General features: G+C 43.4%; 2 protein-coding genes across 2 annotated transcripts; both read left to right on the top strand.

Annotated features, from left to right (window-relative positions):
* The first annotated feature begins 4,906 nt into the window (after nt 1–4,906).
* Nucleotides 4,907–12,685, top strand: LOC139932347 (zinc finger MYND domain-containing protein 15-like). The gene is made up of 10 exons (XM_071926085.2): nt 4,907–5,816; nt 6,228–6,386; nt 7,172–7,267; nt 8,204–8,320; nt 8,825–8,913; nt 9,711–9,812; nt 10,495–10,624; nt 10,965–11,023; nt 11,517–11,677; nt 12,442–12,685. Exons 1-10 carry the CDS (start codon nt 5,768–5,770, stop codon nt 12,635–12,637), a joined length of 1,158 nt encoding a protein of 385 aa, XP_071782186.1. The 5' UTR covers nt 4,907–5,767; the 3' UTR covers nt 12,638–12,685.
* Nucleotides 12,686–17,930: 5,245 nt separating this feature from the next.
* On the top strand, nt 17,931–19,179 carry paqr9 (progestin and adipoQ receptor family member 9). Its single transcript, XM_071926122.2, has one exon. The coding sequence runs from the start codon at nt 17,931–17,933 to the stop codon at nt 19,092–19,094; it is 1,164 nt and encodes a 387-aa protein (XP_071782223.1). The 3' UTR covers nt 19,095–19,179.
* The last annotated feature ends 3,614 nt before the right edge of the window (nt 19,180–22,793 follow it).

The following is a 22,793-nucleotide window of genomic DNA, read 5'->3' as shown; positions in this document are numbered from 1 at the left end:
CTTTCTGCATCCTCAGAATACAGAAGAAACCCCCTGCTGTCAATGACGCACACACTTTTGGAAAACAACACGTCTCTGGCATCATTCTGCGTTTCTTTTGAATCATATTAATAGCTTAATTGACTTTAGCTTCACTTTCCACATCAAGAAACTCCGCCAGCCCTGTTGAAGCCCAACATAAAGGTTAATCACAAGGTAACCCGTGATTTAATGATGCAAAATATTAAGAATAGCAAGGCAAAACTGAAGTTCCTCATACCGAGGAATGTAGCTTTAATTAGCGTTAGCTAACGTTAAATAAAAAGGTGGGTAACGTTATGCTAATATGACCTCCAGTCGGTGACTGTTAGAAGGAAAACAGCAGCTGGTACAAATAAAATCAATTATATTTTCAGAAAAAGTATTAATTTATGTGTTTTATTCTTTAAAATACCCTATTTTCATATAATTAACATAAGGTTGATATTAGCGAACTGAATTTAGCCTAGTTTAACGTTACTTCATCCAAAAAGTTACATCAAGTTAGCTAGTAAAGTGGGTTTAGGGCATTTATCTTCCACTATTCCTTCTCACAGTCTCATGATATCAATTTTAATATCCATTTATTTCTAGGCTATTAGTACATTTGGATCAGATGGAGCTGGTGTCCGGTTACCGGGACCCGTTGATTGAGTTCTCTGAGACCATGGCTCAGTGGTACCGCTCCTTCCAGACCACACAGAACGTCCAGGACCAGCAGCGGGATTTGTCGTTTTATTCCTTTCATAAATACCCCGAGGACAGCTCCCCCTACTGGATACTGCACCGCCTGGACTGCACCGCCCCTCCGCCGGCGGCCGCCTCCAGGCTGAAGATGGCCGGGATAGACCCATCTGAGCTGAGTGAGTGTGGAGGATATGATGTTGTGGTGAAAGTCTTCATCCCCTTTCTATTCCTCTTCAAGGTTCCTTATGAGAAAGAATTATAGTAATAACAATAATAATAGATTACAATTAAAATAAATAAAATGATAAATAAATTACACTACTACATAAATAAGGATACCATACAAAAGTACCAGTAACAACAATGTCACTATAAACTCACTATTGAGTACCACTGACACACTATAAGTCCCGATATACTGTATGTATTATAGAATATTATAGGAATATTATAGTGATAGGAGATAAGATGGCATAAAGCACAATAAGGTCAATGAGCTCACTACTGAGTACCATAGAAACACTTTAAGTTACTTTCGGAATATTATAGTGATACCATACAGCACTATAAAATCACTATTGAAGACCACAGAAACACTATAAGTTCCTTTAAGAAAATCACAGGGATATAATAGTGATTTTTCTTTGGGGTCTGTCTTCCATTCGCCTCTTGCCTTCCTCTACCCGTCTGCAGGGAGAAATGACGGACAGAGCATCCTGATGGTTTCCGACGCATCAGGCCTGCCCCTCGGTTTCGACGTGCTGAACCGAGGCTTGTCCTCCTCCCTGGCCGAGGTGGGCAAGATGGCGGCGCTGCTGCAACGGTGCGCCGAGGCCCCGATGAGCGGTGGGACGCCCCGCCGGCCCCGAGGTCTGAGGGTCATTGACAGGATCCTGCACAGGTGAGATATTGGTCTTTTATTAAAAATCAGTTCTGGTCCAGTCAGTGTGGTCCACCTCTGATATGAGGCAGTCTGATTGATCACATATTTATTGTAGAATTGATCAATGCTACACTGGTTGTCTATGGGAAGCTCTTAACCTGAACTGATTCTAATGAGACATTTGGATTAGTGAATACTTCTACGTTTTTTAATTGTTTTTTGGCATGAAAATCATATTTAAAGCTACAGGATAGGCTACTTTCTGATTGTTTTCCTTTTCCTTTCTCTGTGGTTTTGTTGTTACCCTTACTTTTTCCTCCCTAAGTACAAAAAAAAACAGTTTGGCGCTCACTGGCTTTGTCAGAGTTTGAGGCTTTCTTAGGGTGGAGCTACAGTGCACCCAGGGGTGGAAAGAGAACCAAAATATCTCACTCAAGTAGAAGGGCTGCTACGCTGCTGAAATTGTACTTCAGTAGGAGTAAAACTACTGGTGTAAAAACCGACTCTAGTAAAAGTAAAAAGTAGCTTATTCAAATGTACTCCGTGTAAAATTTGCAGAGTTACTTTCAAAAATACAAAAATGTTATCTTTCCCATGCAAAGGACATGATGAGCTAATTATGACTAATTAAGTTCACATTTATAATATAGTATAAAGCAATTGTATGTAGATAGTTATGGACATGACATGATACATTGTTTGATGATGGTGGACTATTTTTTATTTTTTTTATTTTTTTTTGTGCCTTGCTTTATTGACCTATCCCTTGTTTTTGTTTGCTTTTATCTAGTTTTACATAGTCTTATCTAAGTACACAGCAAAAGCTACTGAGTCACGCTAGCGAGAGTAAATGTAACTAGAAAAGGCTAAATTTTCTAAAGAAAATTTAAGTGTGCTTGCCGCCCTTGCAATGCCCCTGCCCTTAGACTTGGCGTTCACTAGCTTTGCTAAGCGGTGCAGCATTGCAATTGTTAGCATTTTGACAGACTAGACTCAGTAAACAGAGCCAGTTGCGTTCAAAGGCACTGGGAAACTTTTCTCATCACTGCACAGCAACATGTTTGGTATCGAACGAAACTACAGATTCCCAGCTTTCCAAGGATCCTAAACGCATCACAAAGTCGGCGCCGAGGCTGACAGAAAGCCGATGTGGGGAACTCATGGTCTCTGTCGCCATCTGCTGGCTGTGTCGAAGCACTGACATGAATGAGCTCGACCATTTCATTTCATGTCATTTTATACAGTAAGGTCAAGTTTTAAAAAATGCTGTCATCACATTGAAATGGTTACTATGAGGCCATATTTCATCACACATGAATGCAATTGGGCTCTTTGGATTCACAAGAGTCTCAGCTTTGCAGCCATACCCAATTTCTACAATTCCATGACTGTTTAGGTACCACAGTGTGCAGAAATAGGGAAAGAAAAAAAGGCGAGAATAACATCTTTTCACTGCATGCAGAACACTGTGTCTTTAGTACCCTGGAGCTCATATACCCTATGTAGCTGACATATGTCAGATATGGCTGTAAAGCTAAGACTCTTGCGGTTCTAATGAGCCATTCAGATATCTTGATGTGAGAGGTCAAGGGACCCGTTTGAAAATAGTCATGCCCATTTACCTTTGTCAAAAACTTCGCCGACTTTGGAGCTATGTTACATAACATGGCTGGTACCTACGTATTCATCTGGATGTCTAGTTTCCGCTAATAAAAAAAGCTCCGCTCTAGCTTAAACACTGAGCTCGTGAGAAGCTCCGTTAAGTGTCGGCCGACGCGCAGAAACCACAATACTCTGTGTGTGTACCGTAGCTTCAGTTAGATTCAGCTACTGTGTGTGAGAAACCAGACGTACCTCCCGATCTCCGCGGCACGGTCCGTCTGTCCCAAATGCATCAAGCCAGCCATTAAAAACTCCGCTGTAGACTTTTAATATACAGAATAAAAGTCCAAATACATCCATACTGATCTGATTCTACCTTAGCTTCAGCTACTGAGTGGGAGGCTCCTGATCTCCGCGGAGAAACAAGGACAAAACCAAACTTAAATTTCTGGCTCTGTGATCCTGTGATTGAGTCCACACGGTTCTCAGGTTCTCATCCTTTTACAATGGGTGTGTATTGCGTCTAAAAATGCCATTTAATCATTCATATCTCAAAGAGCTTATGATGGATCTCTTAGAAAAGTAATAGCACACGATTCCTCAATGAGCCGCACATTTTGATGTCTAATATGTCTATGTACTGTAAAAACTGTAGGAGGAGATGCATCCTAAACTTTTGTCCGGAAGAAGAATAAAAATAAAAATAATAATAAGTATGCAAGATAGTAAGAGTGTGCTCTGCCTACGGCAAGCACACTAATTCATGGCTGCTTCATTGCCTCCGTTTCTGCAGGCTGCTGCACTGGCACACGGTCGAACAGAAGAAGGACATCCTGGACGTGAAGCTGTGGCCCCGGGCCCTGGGAGGCTGGGACCCCCTGGATCTGGAGGAGGAGGAGGAGGAGGCGGAGAACCAGAAAGGACATCCAGCCTTCGGCATCCGCTGGCCCCCGACGCGCTACTGTCATGTCTGTAAGAAACGCTCCTTCCCCAGTCAGCTGAAACCATGGTAAGGCAAGATGGAGAGATGGAGGAGGAGGTGATAGAGACGAGTGGTAAAGAAAGGCAAGAGAGAAAGGGAGATGGTGCTGGATGCATCTAATACAGTTTAGCACCAAAACTATTAGTTTAGCGGGAACTTTGGTCCTGATGCTCGCTGATGTGATTTTTTTTTAGATATGGCTTCCAAATTAATTTCTGGGGATTTCTGTGAAATCTTTGCTCTCCATTATAATGATAAAAGCTACAAGATCAAATTTGGATTTGCCCGGGTTAAGAGCGCCACACCTTACCATGCTCAATTGACGCCGGTGGCATTTACATGGGTGTTGGTGAAAACACGAAAAGTACGTTGTGGGCAAATGTAGCTTGGCACTCTCAGTTCCACAATTCTTGGCCTAGAGGGCTTCCAACCAGTTTTTATACCGTCAGCATTTCAGTCGGGGCTTGCCCGTCTTGGACGCGGTCCTAACACGAGCTGCGACTTCCAACCGCTGAAGAGGCTTCAGATCAGCTGAGCTCAGCAGCACTCGGCTCTGCAGAAACACATGGCTAAGGAGTTTTCCACCGGAGGGGAACTCCAGGTCAAGAGTATTAGCTTGATTTTCCCTGCAGAAACCCCTCAGGAACCTTTACCAACCCAAACAACTTGAATGTGGCTGCAAGGCTTCTGTTTACTGTGGTGTAAGGTGGTTTCTGAGGCACCTAACCAGGCCTTACCAAACTGTTATCAGCTGTCACTATGGCATGTTAAAGTTGCACTAGGCAACGTCGCGCTTTGGTGGTCCCAAGAAGTAGCGAGAGATAACTGTTTTAACTTTTGCAAGTTTGAAGGCGTTCGTGCTGGTGGGAAGGTGTCATTCAAAAGGGATCATTCAAAAGTGTAAACCAATGGGAAATCAATGGGATATCAATAGTTTCAATAGTTTGAATGAGCTAAAAAGGCGAAAAAGGTATTTTTCATTTCAGTGTGAGTTCAAGGTAATATTATTAAATATGTCAGTGACTGACTAGGTGCTAAATACAATTCATAATTTCATACAATTGGGTGGTTCTGGGATACCATCATTTACCACGCAGGATTCCAGACAATGTTCTGGCTTAACAACTGGATGAGTGGGAGATAGCAGATTGGCTGATTTGACACGATGAATCGTTTCAGGAACTTAAGCTGTAGAAACTTTAGAGTTTGAGGAACCACATGTATTTCAGCGGTTAAGTACAACAGGGCCAGTATGTACTAAAGGTCTCTCTTTCTTGTGACATGTCAATAATTTCCACACACTTCTCTTTTTCAACACACGCTTTGTTCCATTAACCCCTTTTCGACCTTCTGTGCTTTCCAATTCCACGGCCTCTTTGTGGACAAAACTGCTTTGCTTCGGTGCTGTACCTTCCATCTCTCGCTCCCTCTCTCTCTTTCTCTCTCTCTGTCTGTGTCTCTCGTCCCTTTTATCTCTCCGCAGCTCCCGGTGCAAGGCGGTCCTATACTGTTCAGACCAGTGTCTCCATGCAGACAGATCCAAGTGCCCAACAGATGCCAGCCACGAGTATTGGTGTGCCAAGCTGGCCATTTACATGGACCATGAGGCCCAACTGGCAGACCTGCCATTCAGCTATGCTGCAGGTAGGGGGCGCACTGATGAATACAGGCCCCTACTGCCTCCAGTAGTGTGCAATAACAGAGAAATCCTCAAAATTTTCATTATCAAAGTTGAACTTAGTGTAGATGCCATTACTATTACCCATTAGAAATTAAATTGGACAATAAACTAACATTCCTTCTTCTTCAAAGGAAAGAGTCAAAAGACAAACAGAGGCTTAGTAGTGTGCATGTAGTAAATAATTAAGTAATAGCTGCCGGATAATGCAATAACATCTTCAAACTGATAAGGAAATATTTATTTCCTGGTCATGTATTGAATTACTACATTAACCGGCAATTATAAGGGTTTGTTAAATTATTACAATAATTCTTTCACGTTTCCTTTGTTTTCCTCTCATTTCTTTGGATTTGTCTCCCTCCCTTTTTTTCCAGAGGTGACGTCGGAGGACTTTAGTTCGGAAGACTTCCTGTTTAAGAACAAGCTGGTCGGCGGCTACTGGTCCCGATGGAGTCTGCTGGTGCGCTCCCCCCGATTCAAGCTCCCCCTCGCAGCGGAACAGCCCAGAGACCCCAACTCCCACTGGCGCGCAGGTTGGTGTGGTCCGATAAAGGTTACACTGTTTTTCAAATGAAAGCTGCTCCAGTTCAGATGTTCACGTGAAATGATCTGAAGATTAGATCAGATGAAAACCATTTGTGACTTTTTGTTTTTAAAGGTTTCATACACTTTTTCAGATATCATTTGCCATGAAAGAGGTGGAACCCTCATTTCTTTCCTTTAAACACTGTGTTTGGTTGTTTTCTTGCATGGCATTAACATATAAAACCCATATAACATCCTGAATTTCCCCAAGGGGATTAATAAAGTGATATCTTATCTTAAAAACATATTTATGAAAGAAAATGACCGTACATAATTATACACGTTGGTAGCTAATCAAGTGGGATATTCCCACTTATGTAATAGGAAACAGCAGAGAGAAATAAAATTAAATAAGAATAGAGCATTAGAGATTAACATAGGGCAACCCACAATTTCATCACTAGAATGTGTTATGTAGAATTGTATGAATGAAAACTATGAAAAAAGGCTTACAGCGTGTATATTATTTTGTACGTTGTTATTATAAAATAACAGCAGTAGAACATGCTAAAGAAAAAAAATAATGAAAAATATGTACAACATGAAAATATACCCAGGAAGTGATATGTATGGCAAATCAAGATATATGCAGTCTAAAACACATTCGAAGTATATGAGAATATGAAGAAAACAGTGCGTGAATTTACTGCATATATACAGGATGTGCAAAATGTGCATCTTGCATGTACCCAAGATATGTGAGTGATGTCACAGCTAGCATGTGGTTGTCCAGGTCACATAGACGCCTACGGGCCTCTGAAGCAGGAGGCGGCCATATTGCTGTGTGGTTCAGTCCCCCTCCGCCCCCCCGGCCCCAACAAACCACTGGGTAAGTACATCACAGCAGAGGAGTGGGGTTAATGTTGCCTGAAACTCTCACTGTTATAGTAGGAGACTTTATTTTTTTTACTTGTAGGCAACTTTGGAGAAATGAGCAAGGATTTTAAAGTATACAACAAAAAAATCCACCATCATCTCTTTCTCCAACTCTTGACGCTTTAAGAGGATCTAGGCTTTATGTGATTAGGTCTTTGCTGTATGGCGTATCTACTATATGAGCTTTTTTTATGCATTATGGCGTGTGTTGTCTACTTTTTAAACTGTATTCACTCTTACCCTGCATTCACACTGCGAGCAAATTGGTTGATGTGTCACTCTATTCTGACTGTTTGTGAGCGATGCAAAAGCCTCCAATTGCATCTATGTGGCGGTCTGCAGCTACAAAGGTTTGACCAAGAAACAAGCTGTGTATTAATACATTTCAATATATTCTCTTTGGTGTTACCTTTCATATAGTTACATCATCTTGGCATAGCTAGCAAGTTCTAATTATAGCATGAATTGAAAATAAACACAAAGAAACTCAATAACATGACTTCAGAGTTTAGCGTCGACCCCAACAATGGATGCAGCCGTTCTTCAAGCATCGTTTTTGACATGTCTATTCCTGTAGTCTTTCAAATAAAAGTTAGAGAGAGCTGGGATGGCTTGAATGGCTGGAAGCAGCTTCTCGTCCGTTTTGCACTTGCCAGGCAGAGCTATTGTTCATGAAATTAAATCACATTGGTAGGGAAAGAAGGAATCATGCAAATCTGATTGGCTGTTGTTGACCGATAACCGAGCTTCCCTGGTCACTCAGTTCTATAGGAAATGAATGGACTTCTGCTGACTTGTCGATCGTGTTGCTCGCAGTATGAATGCTTACTGTGCTGACGCAGGAGAGTGAATTTCCACGCCGGTGTGTACGATAATGTTTCCTCCTCAGTGTCGTGGCGTCAGTACTACGAGTGGAGAGGCCTCAGTCTGTCTTCTCCAGTAGCTCCTCTCCTCAGCTCCGCTCTGTCCATCTACTACATCATCACCTCGCTGGTGCCCAAACATTGTGAGTGTGTGTGTGTGTGTTTCCATATAAATAAATGGCCGGTTTTCCTACTCTCTATCACTGATTGCTATGACACAATAGTGATTGCCAGCTCTTGAAAGCTTTTACTTTTTTTTGCGGTTTGCTTGGAATAAACAGAAGAACTGGGTAATTAGCATGAGCAGAATAAAAAAAAAGACAAACAGGATCTTGAGGATTACCACTTTAAGTTTAGGTATGTACCAGTCAGGGTTAAAGTTAGGATTGGTAGGGTTAGGGAGTAAGTATAATAAGAGCCAGCTGAGGACTGCTTCATGCTGTGCCGTTACTGCGCAAATGACAAATAAACTTTGATTTGATTTAACATGATCATGAAAGAGATTACTACGATTAATTGAGCACACAATGGTTTATGCCTATATGGCTATAAAGGTGGGTTAACTGTGTTTTGGTGGGTTTACCCTCCATTACATCCCTGTTTTCATGTATGTGTACACATGTGTATGTGTGTGTCTCTTTCCTCAGTTCCAGAGCTGAACATCCTGAAGAAACAGTCGCTGAAGATCCACATCGTTGAGTCGCACAGGGAGTTCCACACTCTGCTGACCTTCTGGGTAAGACCACAGTGTGCCTGATCCAAGACATTAAAGGGACAATCCACCCTCATTCAGTTGAGTTTCCCTCAACTTGCCTCGTCTACTTCTACTTCAGTTTTTGATTTACTACATTTCCCAGAATGCTTTTCGCCAACCCCCAGAGAATGGGCGTGAAGTTGTTGTATTCAGCTCTGGGTAATACGTGCAGGTGGAGAGAGCATTAGCAATAGTGATAGTATAGTAAGAGCAAGAGAGCAAGTGCGTTTGTGTGTTTACCAGGTTTAGCTCCACTGAGGTCCAAAAGTCCTCTCAAGGAAGCCATAATATGATTATCATCAGTGATATAGTGGTAAATAAAGAGGAGAGTAAACTATGACCTCCAGTCAGTGATCATCATAAGGCAAACAACCATTCCTATGAGCAAAAATTATATCATTATATCATTATATTGTCAGAAAAGCATGAATGCAGCCTTTAAAAGACCCTATCTTCATCTAACTTGCAGTTATATATCTCGTTTGATACTACTTAGTATGATGTGTACCTGGAATTTACTTCATGCAGATTTATGTGAGACTAAAAAGGTGATAAACTCTATTCTGCAAATATAAAGGTGGGTAAAATGGGTTTAGGTGGCTCCACTGTTTCCGTGATTATCACAAAATGGTGTGTGTGTGTGTGTGTGTGTGTGCCTTCTTCCTGTGTAGCCTTTATCTGTTGCCAGCGGTGGTCTGCAGGGACGTAAACAGAGAGATAACCACGCCGACTCCCACATCCTGTTTCAGTCTAAACTCCCTGCTTGTCTCCTCCAATAGGAACTGTCGGTGCTGCTGCCACATGTGACCTTTGAACTGGTCTTCATCGGCGAGGGTCTCCCCTCCTGGAGCGATGAGCAGCAGCTCTTCATGCTGAAGAAGGTGGGTCTGGGTCATCGTCGTCAAACCACATCCTCTTGCTTTTAGTGGTAATGAGGGAAAAAGTTTAAGAACCACTGGTTTTCGACCCTCTCATCTTGGGTCTAGTTTCCTGCAAGCAGATCATCGCTAAGGTCATCTTAGTTCCACTGTAAATCCATGGCCCAAGTCAGGTGGTGCTAGGACGCTTTTAGGAAACCCACATCCATGCACTAAACACCAGGGTCATTCAGTCAGCTGAACACCACTATCTTCACCACCCTTCCCTTAGGATGGACTTCCTCTGCTGTAATGGAGATACTGTAGAAAGCAGTGGAGGTTTAGTTTAGTGTCAGGTTAAGGAAAAGGACAGGATTAGCCATGGAAAAGCTGTCGGCTCCTTCCAAGAATCTTTTTTTTTTCTCTGGCTAGCATGATTTGAATTTTAGTCTGTAAAGCAACTGATGCTAATGGTAACATGCGAGTTCTAGCCACTGCTAGCGCTAATGTTTACTACTACTAGATGTTGTAGATCTACTGTATGTTTAATCAGTTGTTCACAGCCACTGTTGCCCAAGAGTTGAGGACCACCAATATGGCCGCCAGAGGGTGTGTTACGTCACATAATCCACTATCATGTAACCAGTAAGACAGTCAGAAACAAGCAGTGGTTTCCAGTAGACTGACTCTGGCTCTCCTCTGTCAGAACGGCAGCGTGACCCTGGTCGACCTCAGCCTGACGCCAAATGAGAAGGCTAGCAAGAAAGGCATCAGGGTCAAAGGTTACCACAGGGCCTACCACATGCTGCAAGGAACCAAGCCCGACCTGGTGATCGGTGAGTGTCATCTTTGAGACTTTTCTCTGTGTGTGTGTGTTCATGGGTTCTATGCATGTGTAAATACAGACAGGTGTTTTTTTGCGTGTGCGTGTTTCTTCTGAGGAAGATGTGATCTAGACTTTCCAAGGAGGTATTGTAGCCTATAGTACATGTTTGTTTGGAGTGTGTGTGTGTGTAGAGTCTATTGTCTGCTGTTGAATGGTGGGAAGGAAGCCAGAGTTCCCCTCCCTTTAACAGACAGCCTTTGTCTGTGAACTAGTGCTTTATGATCTCTGCAAGACTGACAGAGTGTGTGTGTGTGTGGTGTGTGTGTGTGTTTGTGTGCCTTCATTCACAGGTTTCAAGCCCGCTATTCCACTTCATGAATCTTGGCTCAGCACTCTCCCCAGACTCCAGGTGATAAACACTTAAAACACACACACACACACACACACACACACACACACACACACACTTCCTCTCCCAGGAGCACACTCAGTTTTACCACCAACCTTAAGACTGCTGACACGTCACATGAGTCACATGCCTTATACATCCTATGATTCACACAATAATTGTACCAGTGTCATTTTGAAAATGGAGGAACACAGTGGTGAGATGCATCATTCCACCAAGTTGCATTAAAATCCGATCCATAGTCCCTCACTGATGAAAACAAGAAAATAAAACAAACATATTCATGCATACTTGTGTCAAATCTGATCAAAGGGTCTCATTAGAATCAATTCTGTTGTATTGATCAATTCTACAATAAACATGTAATCAATCAGACTGCATCATATCAGAGGTGGACGACACTGACTGGACCAGATCTGACTTGAATAGGACAGTATTGGCACCATTGAACCCTAACTGACTAACCCAACCTCCTTTGTGTCTACTATGTCAGTCTCTGAAGGTGCCGGCCTACTTCTGTGAGCTCAGCGAGCTCAGTTGCGAGTGTAGCCAGCAGGTGATGAACCAGGCCACCGGGGGCACCGTCTCCTCACCCGTCATCAACCCCTTCCACTGCCCTCTGCGCATCAGCGGAGGAGACAACAGGCTGCCATGGTGAGGACGTTGAACTGCAGGCTTAAAGCTGCAATAAGCGATTTCCCGACCGCTAGAGGGTGACAGTAACCACAACACATTTGTAAATAAAGCAGAGCAAAGCTACTGCACTACGGAGGCCCCTAAGGACAAACCTAGCAAAGTACCATGCATAAAGGCTAATAGCTAAGCTAACTGTACCTACGGAGAAGTGTTGCCAGTTACTAGTCTTGCTTTGCCAGTTTTTTCTCCCGCTGAAGGTTACATGTCCCACAATGACATGAAGAGGTAGGTAGCAAGTTTACTAGTTTAACAAGTTTACTCCCTCACTTCATCGATTCTGCCATTACAATAATTTTTTTCAGGAAAAGTAAATTACAACACTTCATCACAAAATATCTCCTGTAAGTTTTCCTTTAACACTGATTAATTAGAAACACAATTTGGTTATTCATCCTATTTGGGGTCCCAATGTAGATATAAAGTGAACCCTGCCTGTCATTGACACTACAGGATGAATTAGAATCATGCAGCAATGACGGTCCTCCTACATGATATGAGATATGATGAGATTCATCACGTGGAAAAATTCCTGTGTTCCCTTTTTATATCTTGGATGACGTGTTTTGGCAGCGCTAGAGCACAACCGCTGCCAGAGGACGATCTTTGCTGCATGTTGCTGCAGGATGCAACACCGCAGTCATCAGTTATGAAACATGTAAACATTTTTACCATCTGATTCTATACTGCTCTCTCTCTCTACGTCTGTCTTTGTCTCTTCACAGGTATTCCAATGGCTTCATCTTCCACCTCATGTACAAGCCCGCAGTAAATTTCCAGTGCCCGGCTGCAGCCAATAACCCCGGCCCTTTGCCCATAAAGCCAGCCAGCCCCTCCCCAGAGCCGCCAAAACTGACCCGCAAAGAGAGGAAGGCGGCTGCCCGCAATCTCCCCCGCAATCTGCCCCGCAAACGCAGATGATCGTATAAACCAATAGTCTTTTTTTCATTAAAAAACTCACGGAATTCATCCAGAATTTCCTGTTTGTGTGGTAAGTAGGACATAAAACATTTCAACTCGACGTTTTCCTGCGGAGCTCCACATGACGAAGCATGAGCAGTCAAGTGACTCGCTGCACATTTTGTGTGGCTGTGACAGGCGTTCATCTGGTGCAGACTCTTAACGCTCGAGGGTGAACTTATGATCCCCGCACTTCAAAGAAAGGCCAGGCTTTTCACAGCCAAACACCATCTTATTACATCAAAGCCCTTCAGAGAGAGCAAACACTGAAGCTGCTGTAGACCAGTGGTTCTCAAAGTGAGGTCCAGGGACACCCAGGAGTACTTGAGGGGGTTCCAGGCATTGGCATAAATCCCAGGGCCATCACAGGCCCTCTAAATACAAAATAGGCCCCCTGGCATTCATATGTGAATTACTGACAAGTGTAGTTTATAAAGCGTCTTTACTATCTTGCAATCTCAAGCTATGTATCATGGGCATGTTCTTTGTCATTGCATCAACATAAGGTTTCAATCATCCAACTGAATTGCAATATTTCACTGAGTAAATGTGACTTACTAACGAGGTGACTTAGGTCACCTCTGCCTAATTTCCCATCATTCTCATTCTTTCATGGTGAAAAGAAAAAAGCATGATTCTTTACTAAAATTGTAAGATTAAGTGTCATTATTCTCATAGACTTGGCACACTCTCTCTTGTCACTTTAGTGTGTGTTATACAACAGTTACTTCCGGTCAAGTAATTTGATTGGACGGGAGGCATTCCATGAGCGCTGATATACAGTATAATAACACTGGGACGTTTTACTATATGTATCACTCCACTTTACTGTTCTAATACAGTTTATGTGTTGCTTGGCAACACTTAGTAGTGCAATCCTGAGGGAACTGTTTTTGTTGGTGGAGACAAAAGGTAAACATCATAATCTGTCGTCTCAAGTTACCATTACTTGATGAATAGCTTTGTTTGTAGAACTGTTGTATAAAAGCAATATAAAAAGAAAAAAAAAAACAACACAAAAAAAAGGTTGGAGGGGGACCCATAGCAAATTCTTGCACCTGGGCCCCTTGTGAACCTCTTGCGTGGTTCCAGGGATATGTGAGGGGTTCCACAGGTCCACGAGAGGGTTCCAGGGGTCCTAGAGGGGGTTCCAGTGGTCCTTGATGGGGTTCCAGAGGTCCTTGAGAGGGTTCCAGTGGTCCTTGAGAGGGTTCCAAAGGTCCTTGAGAGGGTTCCAGAGGTCCTTGAGAGGGTTCCAGTGGTCCTTGAGAGGGTTCCAAAGGTCCTTGAGAGGGTTCCAGTGGTCCTTGAGAGGGTTCCAAAGGTCCTTGAGAGGGTTCCAGAGGTCCTTGAGAGGGTTCCAGTGGTCTAGTGGAGTTCCAGAGAGCCCCCAGCAAAATATGGAATAGCCTAGTTTAATTTCACTACAATGTAACTGACTAGAAATGATCTCGATTGAGAATGACTATTGTAATCCTAGGTTTCACTCTCACTATTTTTATCTCCCCACATAGAGTGTAGACAGTTCTATATTAAACAGCAACTAAAATCTTCCCAGATGGGACTAAATGTGATCAAATGGGGATTCTAATGTGGGTCTATTTGGAGATCTGTAACATCATGAAACCATTTGAGAACCCTGCCATAGACTATCATGTTCATCCTGTCCATGTCTCCCATAATAACTGGCTATAGGGCATAGTTCCAGATCCATTAAAACCTGTCTGCTTTTCAATCAACCCCCCCCCCCCCCCCTTTCTTCTCTCTCACACATACAATTACTGGTTCAAAGACTTCCTGACATATGGCCACGAGACCCATCGCTTGGAGGCACAAGACCGAGGGTGTTTGTGCACGCATGGAGGTGGGTGGGAGGGCGGATGGGTGGGGTGACGTGCCTCTGGGCCTGCCGGGGGGGTGGGGGGTGGGGGGTGGGGGTGGGGGGGGGTTGTCACATCATTAATGGTATTTTCACCAAACTGGAATGATGCATCTCACCACAGTTGTCAAAATTACAGAGTCATTTAAAACATGGTTAAAACAAGGTTAAGTTAAATTTAAAACATGGTGACATATTTGTTACTGATTGGCCCAGAGGGAGACTGCATCATACACTCACCTTTGATAAACATTCAGTATCCACTTCCTAATAAACGCACTTCCTACTGCAAACAGTGAGCCACATATAATTAAAGCATAAGTATAAAGCATTGAGCATTGAAAAACAGAACATGAAAATGGCTCATTGTAATCAGTGATAGAGCCTATCAAAACAGACTATCAAACAGTTATTTAGGCTATAGGAAAATTTTGTTAGAATTTGCAGAGTTTGATGTTAAAGCTTTGCCTGAGATAGTTACAATTATCCCCAATGTGGTGTCAAAACCTCACATCTCCAAAATGTCAATTCAGGACATTTTCAGGCAATTGAGGAACTGAGAAAAACAGCCTTATTTTTAGCTTGATTTTGCATTTTAGAGTCTATCTGCAAGTGTCTCAGGACTTCCCCAACCCACAGAGGACCAAAGTCATACCTCAACTGAAGTTAAAACATTAAAATAAGCAAAATTGATGTTAAGAGGTTTCCAAATGACAACAGAGATTATGCAGATTGTCTGAGAGCACACAAATATGTTATAGAGAGAGAGAGAGAGAGAGGTGCAATAGCAGGATTACTCAACAAGGACGAGAGCGATTGAGAGAGACAAAGACAGCGAGAGAGAGGTACCATTGAGAGGTTGAGAGAGAGACATAGACATTAACAGAGAGAGAGAGAGGCACCATAGAGAGGTGCACTAGCAGGATTATTCAACAGGGACGTACGGTGCATTTTAAACAGATAACGGGAACGCCGTCTACTTGGCACGGCTGGGAGCGCTTTATTTCTACCATTCCACTGTCTTTATCTGTGCTCTATTTCTCTCTGTCCCCCCCCCCCCCGTCTGCCAAGGACAAACGGGAAAGAAACGAAGAGAGAGGGAAGGGAAAACGTAGACTGATTATAAAGCGCTGCATTACTTTGGCGACCTGTCAAAGCTACGTCAAGGTACCCAGAGTTAGCCAGACCGAAACCGGAAATCAAGCGATTTTGCCTTTAAAATAAAAGTCTCAAGTTTTTCCACGTTGGGGGGATAATAAATAAAGGTCCTTTCACATTAAGAATGGTGACTATAAAGATAACTACAACTATAAAAAGACTGAAATCAGTCTAAGTAAATAGAATGTGTTCCCACTACAACGATAACTATAAAAAATAAAATCCAAAACCATATTTGTTGTTCAATTCAAAGGTTATATTGTGACTTTATTATATGTTACAAATCCCCCTCTCTTACCTTCAAAAATCAGGATAGTTAGCTGGCTGTGAATAATCAGGGAAACCAAACAGTATTGGTTTTCAATGTTTTTTCATCCTTTACTGCATCACATCAAAGCAGTGGGTATTCACTTCCACCCAGAGAAAGTTCACTTTTCTACCAGTTCTCATTTCAATTTGTTTCCAAATGTTACTGTGACACAGTAAACTGTCTTGTCTTCAGCCCTAATCTCTACTCCAAAACATTCTGAGTTGTTAGCAAGTAGCCAGTTATTTAAGCAAAATATCAACAGCTAGCCTATTATAGCCACTATTAGCTATAGCTAGCTATATAACATCAGGTATCATGAAAATCAGATATGTTTACAACAACATTTGATAGTCAGCTGCAGATACTCTAGTGAACAAGCTGGCATATAAAACATAAAATCGATCACATTCATCAGTGATTAAATGATTAGACTCTAGTCAAAAACAGCACAAAAATTAATTAATTAATCATGTCTACTCAGTTTTGTTGAGCCGACCAAGTTGCAAATTTAGAAATACAGTCAGCTGTTTTCAGCTGTTACTGCCAAGAACTGTTGACCTTCAATATGGCTGCCAGAAGGTTTGTTACATCACTTGAAAGCCCTCTGTGTTTTATTTTGAAATGTGCAACCGGAAATGCTGGCATAGTATTCTGGTTAACTTGACGCTGGTACCTGTCAGACACACGGCACCGTTTCACCGAAATGCCGGCTGGCTTTAGCCCCAATGGACTCAACGCTCACTGCAAAGTATTTCCACTCATCTGCGGGGATATATGTTTTTTAGTCCATCGTTGTACAATGGTGTTTTTAAACGTGACCTTGTTTTAAAGGACAGGAGGAGCCTTATGTACACCGGCAAACCGGTTTTCTCTTCGGTCCCGGGGGGATATTCCGTCCCGCAGCGCCCTGCATTGCAACTGAATGGGAGTCGGATAAATGAAAGTAGGACGTGGATTCAGGATGAAGGACCGGGAATAACAGAAGGAATAGCAGGCATAGTCCCCCTGCGATGGCCCGCTATAGCCCGCTATAGCCCGCATGGCCCACATGACCTACTTACCACACAGCTTAACGGATGGCATCTCCAGGACCGCTCGGTTGTGTAAATATCATATCTGATAGACAACAACTGGCGTGGGATGTGTTGAACCCTGTAACACAGTAAGAAGTGGCCTTGCTTGATTTGTCTTTTTTTTTTGTCTTTTTTTTTTGCTGCTGCTGCTGCACAAAGCCAACTATGCATACAAGCCATGTGAATGTGCATTATAGGTCAATGACTGTTTCAAGATAACAAAAGAGAATCCTCCATACAGACCATGTCCTATGCAAAATAAAGAGAGGGAGGCCAACAGCATGAAAAGGACTGGAGATTAAAGCTGCTTGCTGGATGTTTTTGCTGACCTTTGTTTTTTTTTTTTTTTTGGAACGATCTGGGGGTCAAGAGGTAACCAGAAGGGAAAAATTAACCCAAACGGGTGGCCCGGGGCTTCAACCTTCATTTTATGTCCCACATTCCACATCCCTGCCATTTTCTCTCAGTACTGCTGGACTTCAACTGACTCCAGTTACATGGTCGTAAAGGCTACATTATGTCGGTGCTTTGTGGTTTACCCTACAATTCATGATGCCTGCTGTGGAAGCTGGGATCAAAGGTTCAAATAAGGGACCTATTGGAAGAACAGGGCTGAAAGGTCTTTTTTTTTTTTTTAAAGTCAGAGCAGCCTAGATGCCTTATCCATCCATAACCAAGAGACGGTTCGTTAGTGATTATTGAGAAGCGTGCTGTGATTGACAGCAAAGTCCTCGACAAAGCAATAAAAACTCAAGTGCATTGCAAGAAAAATTAGATCCAAGTAGAGATATTTGGCAATCGGCAACATAGACTGGTCCCCATTATTCTCCCATGATGTTTCTGAATTGCGGTCAACCGTTGCCCCTTCTGAGGCATACGGACGTCCCGCCTCGGGTCACGGAGAACTTCATCCTGAGCGGCTATCGCTTCCCAAACTACAGCCTGCGGGATTGCCTGATGTCAGCGTTCAGGCCCACCAACGAGACCGGCAACTTCTGGACGCACTTCCTCCCGGTGTTTGTCTTTGCGTATTATTTCGTGGAGGTGTTCGGTTGGGAAGGAGCACCGCACGGCGACGAGCCTTTCTTCTATCCGCTGTGGAACTACTTCATCGGGGTGTTCTGCCTGCTCATGGCTAGCAGCATGGCCCACCTGCTGAACTCGATGTCTCTCGTGGTAAGAGAAGTCTGTTTCTTTGTGGATTACGGCACTATCAGCGCCTACACCGTTGGCTCGTCGTTGGCGTACTACTACTACATTCACCCTCGGGCGGGGATCGTGGAGACAGGCGCGGGACGACACAATGGCTCCCAGGCGGGCTTGGACCTAAAACGTGACCCTCTTCCATCGTCCTTCGCGATCCCAGAGTTCAGTGTGTTCTTTGAGACCTTCTACATCCCCAGCTCGTGCATCGTAGCCATCATCTGTGTCTTGTCTTGCTGCAACACTCGCCAGCGGTGGAGGCAATACCGGTACGTCATCCGGACCCTCGTTTTCCTCCTCCCGTTCCTCATCTCCTCCACGCCGGTCTTCTACCGCCTCCTCACCAGATCCCCATACCCGACCGCCTCCACCTCCTTCGCCGCCTCCACCTCCATGTCCGGCTTCTTCTACCGCCATTGCTTCTGGCTGGTGGTGTCGGCCGTCTTCAACATAAGCAAGTTCCCCGAGCGGCTGGCCCCGGGCCGGTTCGACATCTGGGGCCACAGCCACCAGTGGTTCCACTGCTGCACGTTTTTATCCATCCTGGATGAACTTCACATGATCAAGGCCGAGGTGAGGGCCATCCTTCTCCACCCGAGCCTCCTGCTGCCCCCCGCCACCCTGACACGCCTCCCCGGACCCACCGTAGCGTCCACCTACGGGGTGATGCTCCTCCTCCAGACCACCATCGCCTCCATCATCGTGTGGTTCTCCTGGTGCGCCAACCGCATCTACGGACCCCAGAGAGACCAGCTGGCAACGGAACATCCCAAGAAGCATCTGAAATGTCACTAATCGCACAGAGATGTAGCTTTTCCTCTTTTTTTTTTTTAACAAAGCTAACATCTCTAGTTTGAATGAAGATTTGCACACGCATACAGAACCATGTCACAAACAGAAGCCAGTGCGCACAAGAGAAAGATGTTATTGTTTTTATTTCTTTTCCTATTTCAAGTCCCACATGTTCCGACCCCTATGGGAGCGCTTTTCAAGCTTTCATAAGGGGGAAATTGGGGACAACAGGAGATGAAAGGATTATATTTTGAGCTCGCTACAGGGTGGTTGTCCGGTTGAGTGGATACTGAAGACCTTGCCAGTTGACTCCCCTGAGTTGTTCCGACAAGTTCAAACAGGCGGTTTGAGCAGATGGGGAATAGTAATCATCTCTAGGGATTGTGCGGTTGAGGACAGAGGGGAAGGTGTCGGTAGGTTTCCCCGGGAAGACACATGTTCCATATAACAACGTGTGAATAATGTGGCTTAAATGTCAGTATGACCTTTGAGAAAAGTTGCTGTTGTGCCGTCTGCTGTCCAGCTTCAAGCCCTGCCTCCTGTTGCCCCCCCCCAACTTCCCCCCCCACTTCCTCTGACCTTAAACTATACCTTTAGAGAGTTCTCTGCCTTGCTTTATCTTTCAGTCAAATCCCTATGCACTGAATGCGCCACCTTTCTTTCATCTTGAATGAATCCCCCTTCTCTGACCCTTGTCCACTGTACAATCTCTTCCTCTGACTTGCACACACACAATGTTTTACACACACAGCCTCATTTCCTCTCTTGTTTCTTACTAACCCCCGCAGCAGGAAGAGGGGTGGCTTTGCCGACAAAACAGAAATAGCCGAGAGCTCGTATCAGTCTTACAGTGAAGCACTTTCAGAGGGCTGGTTGAACCCGCCCTGTCATTACACGTTAAGAAGCCAAGCTTGCTTTTCTAACCTTTATGGACGCTAACGTTTCTACAGCATATAACGATGGCCTACTGATTTGACGTAGCCTACATGTTTTGTTGGACCACTGGTGTTTACTGCTATGAAATGTCTTTGTGGTGTAATGAATACATGTGCCACAGGATGTCGTTCATCACACTGACTATTGTTCATCTTAGATTACGGTCACACTGCAGCTGAAAGTGTCCCAATTCAGATTTTTCAACTCACATGTGACACAGATCTGATGTTTTCTAATCAGTGTGAACAGCAAAAAGCTGCATGGAGTTGCATTCTGGACAACATGAGTTGGATCCTGAGGCATGCGACCGATATGCGACTTGTATTTGAATGCTCAAATCAGAATTTGCGTTGTCATGACGATAAGTAAATCTTACCTCATTTACCTTAGACAGTTGTCATAATTTTGGCACCTTGGCAGCTTGGCTTTGCTAGCGTTAGCATGGAGGACAATGAGACACAACAATGGAAAGAAAGACAAGAATAGACAACTTGATTGGTATTTGGGGTGTTTGCTGATTACAATGGTCGCTGACTTGTAAAAGAAAAAGTTAGCAGCGTCCAAAGGCCCAAGTTCTTTTGTTATTGTCAGTTCATAGTGATATCGGATATGGGTTACATCCTAGAATAGATATGAATAGTCATCCAAAAAAAATTTGATATGAGCAGCGTTTCAGAACTGAGCATGAAGGCCATCAGTGTGAACATAGCCTTAGATGAAACAAGGATCAGAAGCTGCTGTTGACGGAGGGTTTTTGTGTCTTGTATAACATGTAGTAACTTTTTAGAACAAAAGCCATAGTTTGGACGTGATGGGGGGAGGGGAGGGTAGCTGAATGAATGCATGGCAATACTGTTGTTTGTATTACAACATCAGGAACTTCCTGGATAGATTTGCACTTGACCGATCAGGTTATTAAGTTCGACCGTGTAGATGAAATGCTAACCTCGCCAGAGAAACTAACATCTATTTATTCAACTTTTAATTGCATGAAGCAAAGTTTAGCCTTAGAGCTAGCAGTTATTTAAGTAGGATTACTCTAAGGCAGGTCATATCCTGTCTGCACAAATGAATCCAGGATTGCTAGAGTTCTCTATCACTTGTCTCGTTGTGGAAATACCTGACTGGACTTCTGCAGTCCTGTGTGTCTTGTTTTGTCTGAAGAGAACAGAACCGAGAATGAAAAAAGAGAACAGTGCTGTAAAACACTGTCATTTATGTGAGTAATGTGCAAGCGTACTGATGCTGGTCCACAGCTTTCATAACTATGGATACATATAGTTTGGCAAACCAGTTATTATGTTGTCCCAGTGTTTGACCATCCTGGCATTAGAACTTCTGTTGCATCCTAGAATATAGTAATTTGGAGCTTTGGCAGGTTAAATTCCACGTTTGTCTAACTTCTTTGGCCTTGAAAATAAAGCAGGGCGGTGTAGCGGGGGTCAGCCTTCACCCAGAGGAGCCGGGTTCAAAGCCCCACCGCCCCGCACACCCACCCTCTTTATCCTTCAGCAAGACACTGAATCCCTACCAGCTCCAGACTCTGACCTCCCTGTGAAGAAGAGAGAAGACATTTTCTGTTTTGGTTAGCGGCGGAGTATCGCAAAAAAATGATGTGTTTTACCGATTCCTTTTTGTTTAGTTTTCATAGTGAATATGGACCGGAATTATCAATGTCGGGTTGAGTCAGGACAATGTGGAAATAGTAAGTGTCGCACTCAGTGTGCATTGATGTTGTAATGTCACGTCATCGTTGGTGTTTTTGTCGTCTCATGTAATCTTTGTTAGACTGAGTTTAATCTTAAGTAGTGAGCTCTTACTGTACGTCACATTTACAAGTCGATAACCCTTATGTTGATTTGGTCAGTGACTTGTTTTGGGTTAGCAGAACTGAATACCAGTCTATCAGTGCTGCTCACACCTGCGCGTTTACTTGTGTTTCAATGCGCCCAATTGCACAAGAGAAAATTATGATTTATTGACTGTTCAGAGAAGCAGACTAAGTTGTTCTTTATGGACGACACCGGAATACGTTTTTAAAGGACCGTATGGAACTGTTTTTTTGATAATCATGCTGTTATGGTGCACTTTAAAGCTACTATAAAGCTCCTCGAAATGTTCCTTTTAGGGGGTAAACCTTGCAGTACTGTATTATTTCCAACACATTTCAGGTTGAGGTAGAGCTTTTTTTTTTAAACGCCTACCCCGGTCAGTGTAGGCAGAGCTGACCAGATCTATCAAGACTTGACATAATGATGCATCTGACGTTGAGCCAGTGTTTCTGTCACACTGTTGTTGTCCCCTCACCCCTTTCCCCTATCTAGACTGTGGACGCCAGACTTGAATCTTATCAATTTTTAAGCAGTGTTCAGTATGTGAATGTTAGACTTACAGACTACTGTACTTTACCTAGTAACGTACTCAGGGGCGATCGAAGAACGACACTAATATATCATTTACACGTATATTTTAATGATCAATCACTAGAGGATAATCATGTTACTCCATCCTAATCTGTACTGATGCTGAAACATTTGCTGGTCCCTCCACTATTTTCATTGCTGTATAATATAGCAAAAATATAGATGATTTTTATTTGATTTGAATAAATGACATACAGAGAACGGTCATCCGTGTGGGTTTGATTTCTTCTTTGCTTTGTATGAGTCCATACTTCTAATAATTTATCACATTGACCAAATAATATCTTGTCATGTCATGTTTTGTCTTGCAGGGTTTATTTATAAGCCTCTGGTGTTTAAAGTG

This window comes from Centroberyx gerrardi, chromosome 23, assembly GCF_048128805.1.
Source record: "Centroberyx gerrardi isolate f3 chromosome 23, fCenGer3.hap1.cur.20231027, whole genome shotgun sequence".
Lineage (NCBI taxonomy): Eukaryota > Metazoa > Chordata > Actinopteri > Beryciformes > Berycidae > Centroberyx > Centroberyx gerrardi.
Note: the sequence above shows the minus strand (reverse complement) of the source record. Positions and strands in the feature narration are given on the sequence as shown.